Source organism: Chelmon rostratus, chromosome 15, assembly GCF_017976325.1.
Source record: "Chelmon rostratus isolate fCheRos1 chromosome 15, fCheRos1.pri, whole genome shotgun sequence".
Lineage (NCBI taxonomy): Eukaryota > Metazoa > Chordata > Actinopteri > Chaetodontiformes > Chaetodontidae > Chelmon > Chelmon rostratus.
This window is the reverse complement of record NC_055672.1, coordinates 24830747-24843308: the sequence shown is the minus strand read 5'-3', so window position 1 is coordinate 24843308 and position 12562 is coordinate 24830747. Positions and strand designations below refer to the sequence as shown.

General features: G+C 41.1%; 1 protein-coding gene across 2 annotated transcripts in view; it reads left to right on the top strand.

The window, feature by feature from the left end:
• trappc12 (trafficking protein particle complex subunit 12) overlaps positions 1-12562 on the top strand; it is a 47932-nt gene that overhangs the window by 31987 nt on the left and 3383 nt on the right. For both annotated transcript variants that reach the window (XM_041953527.1, XM_041953525.1), the window contains exons 4-10: positions 2362-2475; positions 3562-3700; positions 6505-6617; positions 6892-6964; positions 8204-8277; positions 10061-10159; positions 10531-10634. In XM_041953527.1, the coding sequence (XP_041809461.1) occupies positions 2362-2475; positions 3562-3700; positions 6505-6617; positions 6892-6964; positions 8204-8277; positions 10061-10159; positions 10531-10634 (716 nt within the window). The remainder of the gene's footprint in view (positions 1-2361; positions 2476-3561; positions 3701-6504; positions 6618-6891; positions 6965-8203; positions 8278-10060; positions 10160-10530; positions 10635-12562) is intronic.

Genomic DNA, 12562 nt, shown 5'->3' with positions numbered 1-12562 from the left:
TCTAATGCCCTGTGGTAGGGCAGTGGTGTATGGTAGCGTGGTGTACGGTAGCATACTGTAGGATACGTGTGTATTTGAGTGACTGCAGCTGCTTTTGGCCATCCAGGCTGCCTTCTCATTTTCAGCTTCATTTCCCCCCCTAATGAAGATTCAGAGGCAGCACAGCTACTGGCACAGGGCAGGAGAGGAGAGGGAAGGAGCGAAGGATGAGGAAGGAGAGATAGAGGAGGGAGAAATTACAGAAGGAAGAGAAGTAGGGCAGAAATGAGAGCCAGGGTGGATGGGGAGGGAGGGGCGTAAAGATGGAGGGAAATGAAAATAGGGGAGAATCCTGAAAAGGGAGAGAGAGGCATCGATGTAGGTTTGAGAAAAAAGGAGAAGAATGGAAGGCTGGGGAATGAATGGGAAAGAGAGGACAGCTACATGGGAGAAAACAGAGGGAAAGGAGTGATCAGGTTTGTAATAAAGATGATTAGAAAGAAAGTAGCCCTCTCTCTTGTTCTCTTCCTCTCTCTCCTAATTAGCTCCCTGGCTGTGATGAATGGCACAGCACTTAGGAACCAATCGACAAGCCGACCTTGTCATGTGTGCTGATGATGGGGTGGTGACTCTACACCGCCTCCCACCTCTGTCCCTCTCTTACTTATTGTACCATCTCACGTGGAAGCAGATGCTGCTAATATCTTGAGTTGTGTGTGTGCATGCATATTTGTCCCGTGTGTTTGTGTGAGGGGGCACTTTGTTTGCCTAAATGGCTGGCAGTTTTAAACCCAATAAACACATGTAAACAGTGTCAGTTGTGCACTTACACACAACTTATTTCCTATGCAGTTTAGAGTTTCCACTCATATAAGAAGATTCATTATTTTCACATACATTTTGTGTACATATTGCTCTCTGCATTTAACCTGTCCCTGAGCAGCAGACAGCCACAGCTACAGCTAGTACCTTTGTCAAGGGCACTGACGGAATTGACCTGCCCCCGGAGGAAACCCACACAAGCACAGGGAGGACATACAAATGCCACACAGAAAGGTCCTGACCCAGCTGTTAGGTGACACTGAGTGTACCACTGAGTCACAGAGCTGCCAAAGAGATGATAAGATCATTAGTAAGCTGTCCAAAATGGTGTCTACTATAAATTCAAGGCCAAAGAGGCCTTCGATCTGACAGGGAAAGACACATTAGCATACAGCTGAAACAGGTGATTAATTGATCAGAACAGAAGTTTGCATTTAGAGCTTGAAAGTTTTCTGCCAGAAGGCCTTTCTAACACATAGTTAATGCTATGAAAGGTTCTATTTGAACCCAAACCATTGTCGTTTCCCAAACCTAACAAACTAGTTTTGGTGCCTAAACAAAACAGCAACTGAAAACTGAAAATGATATTTAAAAAGAACTGAAAATAAAAAGGCATATCTGACTTTTGGTTCCTCACGGGGCATGAACCCCAGTCTCCTCAGTCCTTTGTTTGACCCATTCATCCACCACAGCGTTCTCCCTTGTATTTTGTCACACTTTATACTATGTCACCTGACTTCCTAAAGCCTTTCTGCCAGAAAGCCCTGAAGGTAAACTTCTCCCATGTGTGGTGCACCTCAGCCTTTTGTTGTCAAAATTAGTATTATATCAACGAACATTTAGAAAAGTGCTCCTAGCAAAAAAAAAAGTATTTTTCACCTGCAAAAACTTTTTTTTTGCAGATAGAAAATATAGTGAACTAAGAAAAAACCTCTTATCCTGGCAAGAAAACAATTTAAATCAAACTTAGAAAATGAATGGTGAATGGACTGCATTTATGTCTGGCTTTTCTAGTCTGATGACTACTCAAAGCACTTTCACGACAAGTCTGCATTCACTGATATACTTGTAGAAATTTTACTTACTTAAATTACGAACATTCACACACACTCAGATGGCACAGGTTCGGTATCTTGCCCTGGGATGCTTCAACATGTGGGCTGCTGAGGCCAGGGATCAAACCAACGACCTTCTGATAAGCGAATGACCACTATACCTTCTGAGCCACAGCCACCCCAGATCAGATTTTTTTCTCACTTGCCTTTCACAGCATCCATTCTAAATGTTCAATCAATTAAAAATAATTGATAAATTACTGAATTATTTTTTCCTGTTGGACCTTGGTGGCTACAAGATTATCATAACTGATAGAAATGAGCCAAAACTGTAAAAATAAGACCCAAGTTGTTAAAAAAACCTAATTATCCTTTAAATTTGCTAAAAGCATTGTCCCTGTGTGAGAGACACGCATCTTAAAAAAATGCAGTGATATATTGTTGGTGATTTGTTCTCTTCAGTCTGTGTGTGATTAAGTATGTTGTGTCTTTTTTCCCCCTGCAGAGCAGTAAGAATTGGCGGGCTGCGGTGGACCTGACGGGCCGGCTGCTGACAGCTCATGGTCAGGGATATGGAAAGGCTGGTCAGCCAACCTCCCACACTACTGACTCACTGCAGGTAAGACACCGATGACTTTCATCCATCAGTTCATCTGTCTGTCTCTCTGTGTTTGTCAGCGTTAGAAAGTGAAGCTGGGACAAGTCTTTTTCTAGAGATTAATGTAATGTAAGTCTTGCACTTGAGAAGTGAAAAAAAAATTGCACAAGAAAATTACATTTTTTTTGTACAATTTTTGTTTCAAATCCAATGATATAATTATTGTAAGTGATGAGTGATATTAAGTAGAGTTTCACTTCAGGGAGGCAGATGTGGATTTTTTTCTTTTCCTAGAATTAATCTGTAAGAAAGGACAGTCCAAAATATTTTTCGTTGTTTGTTTTGTTATGCAGTGCTGTCCTTTTTTTACGTTTTGTCAGTATTGCTGCTAGCACATTCATATGCCTGTGTTTGTGGGGCTCAATCTAGAAGATGGATGGCTGCATAAGATTATTCAGAAGGCCACCCCTGTGATAGGCTCTGTGCATGAGACCAACTGCCTATGTATAGACCTCTGTTTATTTTACTTAAACATCCTGGCACTATTTTGAAATTCTGGTTTTAAATCAATCATCATTTCAAATCAATCAAACTTTAATTCACTCTTTTTCAACCGATTGGCTAGCCCAAGCCTGTAGCTTTAAAGTCAACAACAGTATCACCTTATCCCAAAGCAATATGTATGTAAGATGATGACTGTTGGGCAACTCCAACCACAGGACATTAGTACAACACTGAACTGTCATAGACAGCTAGTACTGTGAAAGTACAGACATATGAACATGTAATATATGTACAGATAGATTAGGCTCATTTTTTTAGCCATTGTGTTCATTTTCCAAGAAAGTGCACTGGATGGCATACACAGCACAACTGAAGCCATAGATACATTGTTTCTCCGTACCTTTATAGCTGTCTGGCAGTCCAACAAAGTAATCAGTCCTTGAAAATGTAATGTTTAGATTCATCGCAAGAGTCTAATAATGAAACTGTGACCAGAGAAGACACTTTGTATGATGTATCTTTTTGATGTGTCTTTTCAATACTATTTAATGAATGATTTCTGCATTTAACAAACAGAGAGAGGTGTCTTTGTGTGTGTTCTAGCTCTGGTTTGTGCGGTTGGCCCTAATGACCAAACTGAACCTCTTCCAAAATGCTGAGCTGGAGTTTGAGCCCTTTGGCAACCTGGATCATCCAGACCTCTACTATGAGTACTACCCCACTGTTTACCCTGGGAGAAGAGGTGTACATACGCACACACACACACACACACACACACTCAGCTTGCATGCAACAATACCATCCTTTGTTCCTTGGGGTCGCTATTATTGACCTTTTATGCAGAAGGAGCACTTTTGGCACTGATCACACAAACTTTTATACACAAACTGTTCCATCGTAAAATCATGCATAATTTCATATCTCTTTTCATATTTCATATGTCCAAAGGCTGCTGTATGAATTGGGGTTGAATAGTAGTATTCAGCATAGTGCTGGAAAAACAGCTCTGAAACTGTTATCTGTGAGTTTTGCATTTGTTATTAGCCTACTCTCTGAAAGGATTCTGCATTTTGCCCACATTTTTTGGGGGATACACAAGCGTACCACCACTGTCCTATTAAATATTCAAAGGAAAGTTTCTGCCAGGAGCCTGATATTAGACTCTGTCGTTGAGAAGCTCCAACAACTCTACTTGTCTCCAGCAGTTCTTTAGTTTTGTTTTTCCTCTTTTTACACTGCATGAATTGTTCTCTAATGTATTCCCATTACTTTGGATCTGCTTCGCCCCCCAGGCTACCACAGTGAATGCTGTAGCAGAGACACAGCTGCACACACGCACGCACACCAACACAAACTCATACAAAAAAAAAAGCACACTTGAAGATGCACCACACAGCCTTCTAAAGAGAGCACCAATTGACTTCCCATTGCTCAATTTAAAGGCTTTGTGCCCTGCTAGGTGCTCGCAAACTATCTGGCACGAGTAACCTGGCATCACAAGTCGAACAAGTTCTTCAGCCAAGCGCTTGCATCGACTAGCTGTTACCGCTGATCACACTCTTTGAATGCCTTAAGAGATGGCTACCCATGTATTGCTGTCCAAAGAATTAGGATCGAGTAAGCACTTGAGAAGGAATCAATTTTTATCGGTTATTAATTTGCCAATTGAAAAGTTAAATCCAATTTAGACTCCGAAAATATTGAGACCTGATTTCCACGTGCCTGACAAGTGGTATTCATTCATGTCCCTTTTAAAGCTGTATCTTCATCCTCTCCTTTCAGTCATAATTCCTTTCATGTTTTAATCAATAAAGTAAAAGAGAGATGAGAATAGGACTGGATGCATGGTCAGACCAGACAGTAACACAGCACATTCATAGCACATCTTTGCAGAATAAGTGGGGCTGGACGCTTGATGACATTGAGCCAGGATTTTAGAAGTGTTTAAATCTTTTTAGACTTTTTAAGAACACTAATTGTATTTATAAGTTTAAATGTTCAGTTCCGTTTTCTACAAATAGTATCTACCCACATTAATTTTATTTGTATTATTAGTATTATTTTATGATTCTTTGATTTGTTCCTTGTTTTCGTCTCACATTCTGTGTTTGTTTAATGTCTGCAGCTGTGCAATTGTTCTGTCTTGGCCAGGACACTCTTCAAAAGAGATTTTTAATGTCAACATATTACTCATGATTGTGAGGGTTAAAAAAAACTACAGTCTAAATTTAGTCTCAGATCCCTCTCTACACCATCAGGTACGTTCTGTTGGAGAATGCCTTTTATTTTAATATATTTGTTTCCTAAAACTTGTCACATTTTAAAATATAAAAGAAAATGTATTATAATCAGCTTTAAAAATTAAATAAATTTACTATTTATATAATTGTAGAATGAGTCCCCCCCCCTCAAAAAAAAAAAAAAAAATTGTAGCAGCTGGTAAGGATGAGGCTCATTCTTATTTATTTTGCTCCAAAATGTCATTGTTATTAAATGATATAATATATCATATATATATATATATATATATATATATATATATATATATATATATATATATATATATATATATATATATATATATATTATTACTGTATATATATATATTATTACTATATATATATATATATATATATTATTACTGTTCAAATGGGCACCCCTCTTGAAACCATTTAATTTAGTTTTCGAAGAATGCATCCGTGGGTTCTGTCCATGTCAGTTACGAATCCTTTACCTTAACAGACATTGTAAAGGTGTTGAAAGTATTAACACCAGGATGAAGAATCAAGCTGAGAGAGCGTAGTGTCCAGTCAGTATGAAGATAAAATGATGTGGCAGAGGGCAGTACTTGAGACACTGGTGTAAATGGTGAAATTGAGTGTGTATTCTGTACTGTAGATGGATTAGATAGAAAGCACAAGCAGATAGACAAGAGAGAGAAAAATAGAGATACATAGACTGGCAGTAGCAGGAGCCAAAGATGGACCAGCTAGCTGAGCTTCGATATGATGACAATATCAAAGAGACCCTGATCAAAGCTTAGGGACTCACCTGAATATAGGCTCTTCCTTGGGGATATGTGTGCCTCTGTGTGTGTGTCTGTCTGTCTGTCTGTCTGTCTGTCTTTCTTTCTTTCTTTCTGTTGCGCGTGCGTGTGTGTGTGTCATGGTGTGATTGATTCAGAAGCAGAGAGAGACAGAGGGATGAGGCAGAAAGAGGAGTGATGGAGCTGTGCGGCACACACACACACACACACAGAGGGAGAGAGATGAGAGGGTTTAATACGCAGCCATACTTAGCTCAATGCCATCTGTAGGTTCCTGCCTTCAGGGCTGTGTGCAGTCTGTGTGTGGGTGGATGGGTTTATATTCTCATCTCGCTCTCTGTCTCTTTCTGTCTCTCTCTGCCTTCCCTCTCTCTCTCTCCTGCTATGTCCTCATCCCACCCTGTTTCTTATTTTCCCCTGCCCCTCATTTCCCATTTCTCCCTGTGTCTCATGTTTTCTTATCCTCTCCCCCTCTCCTTCCCTCCCTCCTTCCTGTACAGGCTCCATGGTGCCATTATCCATGCGGCTGCTGCATGCCGAGCTTCCCCAGTACCTGGCCAAGCCCCAAGAGGCTCTGGACCGCCTGCACAATCTCAAAACCGTTTCCCTCACTGTTAGTATACACACACATATACACGAATACAGCCTCTGGATGAATATAAAGTTATTCATACTAGTGTTCACACAATAAAACTACACACCCCCAGAAAAGCACATTCACCATACAAATCCATAAGCCCACCTGTGTAAACAGCCAAATATGGATAGATTTTGGAGTGAATATGCATATTCTAATACACACACACACACACTCACATATAAAAAGGCCTCAGCACTGGCAGTGAAGCAACATTCCCCTCTGAAGTTTAATTTCTCCTCCCAAACAGATTCTGGACAACTTGGAGAAAGGCTTGGCTGAGGATGGCAGCATCATCACCCGAACACAGGAGAACAGGCAAGGTAAGCTCTAGCATGTGCTCACGCACACAGACATTTGGCTACAGACCTGGCCCCATTCCCAGACTGTATCACACTGTGGGAGGAGGGTGAGGTCATGGGCCCCAGTGGGTAATACGCACGCATGCATTCACACACAAACACACATACAAACAACCACTGAGACAGAGGCACACCTGGTGCAGGACTGCAGCATACCTCAGCCACAAAGGCACACACTTTTAACCACACAAACACACCAATGCGGTGCTATAAAGGTGTTTAGCACCTCACTGCTTCAGTACTCGTGCAGAATATCAAATGGCCTCTCCAGCCCTTCACGCCAAGCAGATCAATACAGATCAATCCTATCCAATCCACTCACATCTGCACAAATGTGCTGGGGAAATAGGCAGGCACCTTCATCTGAAATTCACCAGTTTTAGGTAGACACACCTCCACACAATTCAATGTAAAAAGACTGCATCTATTCTTCTCTTCTCTCAGACTTTCTCGACACAGCAATACATCCTAATGCAGAGCATTTGAGTATCATGTTTACAAGCCCTGCGACCATTAATTTAGCAACTTTTCCAATGGCTGTGTGTCAAATTTATTTGTTTTTTATTTATTTATTTATTTATTGGTTAAAAGCAACTAGAAGCCGTTTAATCAGCTAATTCAGGGCAATAAACAACAACAAGCCACTTGGTGAGGTTGAGCTAAATGTACCAAGACACTTGCATATAATTGTGAAAATTGGCAGGGTGACGTGTGATAAATCCACTGTATGTGTTTCGGTGCGCCAGGTCTGCCGGTTTCTCCCCTTCTAAAATTAGTGTAATAGCCATGCCCTCTGTCTCTCCTTACCCTGCCCACGCAGACAGTCTACAGTCAAGTCAGTAATGCAGGGCCTTGCCTTCACACATCAGACCCCTGCTGAGTGATTAGCTCTTCTCCCCAACACACACAGACTCACATGTGTGCAGCGATGAATACTAATATGCTTGCACACAAGCTTTTCCACAGGGTACACTGTCTGAGGGAAAAGAGGAAAGCCAAGTGTGCCGCAGTGTCTTCCTCACTACCTTATCGCCTTAAAAAAAAAACCTAGTGTGTGTATATGTGGGAAAGTGGGCGGGGGTAGAGAGTGGGGGAAAATGGTAACATAAGAGGGACGCCCAAAAAAAGGTGGAATAAAAATAGGAAGTAACCCTTGAAGAAAGAAACCCTGTGTCATTCTTCTTCTCTCCGTGTTTTTAGAGTCTCTTAAGCTTTGGAGGTCTCGCCTCAGCCGGATCATGTACTCCATGGCCAACTGTTTGCTGCTGATGAAGGTATGTGTGTGTGTGTGTGTGTGTGTGTGTGTGTGTGTGTGTGTGTGTGTGTGTGTGTGCGCATGTGCATGTGTGTGTGTGTGTTTGTCAGCTTAAGTTTGTGTGTCACTGTGTGTTGTCGTGAGTGTATGGCAATATGCATGTGTGTGTGTGTGTGTGTGTGTGTGTGTGTGTGTGTGTGTGCGTGTGATTGTGTGCGCCTGTGTGTGTGTGTGTTAGTGAGAGAGAGACTCAGAGATCTCTGATGCCAGGCTGGTGGAGGATTCACAGTGAAATCCCCCCAGACTGACCACTAATTGGATTCTTGTTCAGTGATAGAGAAAGAGAGGTTGAGGTGCAGATTTTAGATCAGGCTCTAGAGAGAACCACAGTGCCATCGACTGGTGAGAATTGAGATTACAGTATTTTTCAGTGTCTTGGGCTCAGTTTCAATGTCAATATGCCAAACTCTCACCTTTAAAGCGCCACACCAGTGATGTTATATACTATAGCACATTTATTTCAAATCTTAAATACTTCATTTTAGTGTGAACTGTTTAGCAAACCATGCTTAAGTGTTAAGTGTTAAATGTTTTAAATAGATACTGTACCATTAAGGAAACCACTCGTTTCTATTCATTACTGCATGGTTTGAAAATTAAATGGCTGGTTTTTGAAACTTGCTTGAGTTGTGTAGTCCATCAGAGTGAATGTTAAGTTATGTAAAAGAGGAAACACTGTGCACACTTTTCATATCGTTATGCACTTAAACAGTGTTAAGGAAAACTGGAAGAACAACAAAACTTTTAAAAAAACAACAATAAGGTAAACATTTTGTCCAGAGTGATGGAATACAATTCAAGCAAGTTTCAAAAGTCTGCTTATTTATTTTTAGACTGTGTGGAAATTAATGGAAACCAATAGCTACCTTAAAAGGAGACAAAACTAGTTGTTGTTGTTGTCGGTGTTGTCAACTTCAAAGACCCTAACTAACAACAGTCCCTCAATACTTTCTGACTTTCCTACCCTGTCTGTGGTTCTAAGCCCCAAGGTCATTGGTTCACACTGAAATTAAAAAATATAGTATTAGTAGCTCACACTGTACATTTAGCAAATGCTGCTTAATCAGGAGGATCAATAGTGTTGTTTTTGAGGACTATTTTCAGCAGCGGATTAATACAAATTTGGTGCTCTATTGAGTATACAAGAGTATCTAGAGCTAAGTCAAAAAAAAAAACTGTGTGTGTTCTTGGTAAAGACGGAACATGTCACTCAGCACACCCATAGTAACATGCATTCTAGCCCCATAGTTCAACAGTGTGGCACACTGATGTGTTCTTAATAGTGGAGCTCTATGACACAGAGGAAGAAGATACTGTATTTCAGGCTGCAATACACAGTAGTAAGATCAACTCATTGTTTTGTTTTACATACTGTAGAGATTTCAAGTTTCAGAGTTTTGGACACTCTGAAAACTGAACCACAGCAATAATAGGAAGGAATAAAAAACTGCACCGTAACACACATGTCTCTGTACCTTGTCCCAGCCTAGTACACGCTCCCTATATGCACACATACACCCACCTCTCTCGGTCGCCCCGCTCAGCTGATGTGAGCAATGTGTAGCAGTGCAGTGTGGAGTTGAGAGGAGGGTCAAATCACCCTTCTAATACTCCATATATTTGTTTAATGCAATGCTTTCATGCTCTCTCTCTCTCTCTCTCCCTCTCTCTGTCCATGCCTCAGCTCTACTTGTTTTAGTGTATTCACTTCTAACTATTGTGTTTGCCCCCCCCTCTCTCAGGACTATGTTCTGGCTGTAGAAACCTATCACTCGATCATCCAGTATGAACCCCAGCAGAGAGAACAGCTACTCAGTGGCATAGGACGAATCTTCTTGCAGGTCCACACATTAACACACACATGACTATAAGACACTGATTCCCTAGGCACAGACACAACCTCCCTCCAGTAACCAGACAGCAATCCAGCAAATCAGATACCTGACATATGAAGATACTTCATCAAATTGCTGCAAAAATCATGCATAACAAAATGTGGAGGTTCCTCTATCATCAGATCAGATCAAACAGATCTATTTGTTTTGTCATAATTACTTTCTCTTGGTCCTGTATGTATTCTTTACTGACGTAATAAAACCGTTTTCCTTGGGGGACCATAAAATCTAATATGATCTGTTAGGTCACCAATTTTACAATATGCACACACATAGATTAGTGGTTAATGTGTTACTGTTGCTTTATTCTTGACCAGATTGGAGACATCAAAACAGCAGAGAGGTACTTCCAGGATGTGGAGAAAACCTGCCAGATGAAAGGGAGCCAGCCCAGTCAGACCACATGCATGCTAATGAACAGGTATGTGTGTGTTGTGCATTTAGCACCTCCATACAGTGTGTGTGTGCTCAATGCTTCTCAGGATCATTTTCGCTCCATGCTAGCAGAGGGTCCTTCAGGGCTTTTTGCAGGTTTGCGCTCCCTCCTGGCGTGTGATTTAGCACAGGAGGTCACACCTGTGTAGCTCTGACCTAAGGTGATGTATAGCATGAGGCAAGCTCAGGTGATAACCTGTCTCACTCACACTGCTCACTTCACAAAGTAAGGTGATCCATATTGTTTTTGCTGCATTCTGTTGTTTTTAGTTAAACTCTTTATGTTGTCTTATTTGATGTGGAAGGATACTACAGGACAAATATGAACAATAATAAATCTGAGGTGTGAATAAAAACAAAATTGCATTTCGTTATTCAGGAATACTGGTGAATCCTGTCATCTTAAACCAAAAACGCCCTTAAGAAATCTGAAACATCAAGTCTTAAATACAGAAATCTCAGTGGTGTGGAAAGTTCTGTTGAATGTTTCCTAACTGCCACAGATGATGGACATCCATTACATAACATCGGTAGCTGTCCTGGAATGCTTGGAGTCATAGTTACATACCTAACTCCGGTTTGTAGTTGTAATTTCAAAAGAGATCGAGAGTGTTGAACCCCCAATAAGTTGGTGTTACCTGTGAGTGAAATGTGAGCCGCTGTGCTGCTAGTGTATACAGCTGTACTGATTAAAAACTGATTTGTGGGCCACAGAAACGTGTACAGGGGTAGGGGGGTGAAAGTGTAAGTGGTCATGTGTAAACAGCACGTTTTTTGAATATGTGAAAGGGGTATGTTCAAGTTAAACAGCTGCTCTAATCATTTTCCTGTGAAAATGAAGACTGACTGGCAATCCAGTCTAGCTGGCACCATTTGTTTCTGCTTTCATGTCTCTGTTATAGATTAAATTAATGAATGAATGAACTCTTCTGTTTTCTTCTACTCCCACCTCCAACCTGATGTCTCCATATAAAATACAATTTCACTTTACCTCGTCAGTGAATATGCTCCTTTCTTCTCTCCAAAGTTTTTCTCACAGAAATTTGGAAATAAATGCAGTGTATCCTGTGTTTTTGGTAGTTACCAGGTTACCTTTGCGACAGCAGCCCGACCAATAATACCACTTGGAAATAAAAAAAAATACAGTGTACAGGACTGTTGGCAATGATGGATGATATGTACATGTTAGAGCACTGTGTGTATTTTAAATTGTAAATATACAGTATGAATGATGACGCTGTTCATCAGAGTGATGGCCTGTGGGGAGATACTGTTCTTGCGTCTGGTTGTTTTTGTAGCACCTCCCAGATGGGAGAAGTTGTAAAAGGTTGTGTCCAGGGTGTGATGGGTCTGCAGTGATGTTTAAACGGGCAGGATGGAGGGCAAGTTGGCACCAATGATTTTCTTTGACTGTTCATTGTAGTCCGGTCTTGTCCTGACTGGGGACTGATATAAACCAAACAGTGACGGATGAACAGAGTACATACTGAATGGTTGCATTGTAGAACAGGATCAGCATCTTCTTATGCAGGTTAAACTTCCAAAGTCTTTGTTGGCTGCCCACATTAGGTCCTGGGAGATGGTGGATCCCAGAAACCCTCTGCTGGATTTTAATAAACTGGTCTCCTGAAGTGTAGTCATGGGTTTGGAGGGAGAAAAGCAGTGGGCAGACCACACATTGCTGGAGGGCGCCGGTGCTGATTGTTTAGGTGCTGAAAGTTGTTTTCCTCAGCCTCAACTGCTGCCTCCTGTCTGTGGAGCAACTCTACATTGTGTGTGTCTCCAGATGACATCACCAAACCAGTCAGTCTCTTTGCTGTTCATCTTAAAGAGATTAACAAATACAACTTGACCTGTAGAAAATGAGAGAAATAACATACCTCTATTTTGGTGTCGATTTTCTCGTTAGGGGAA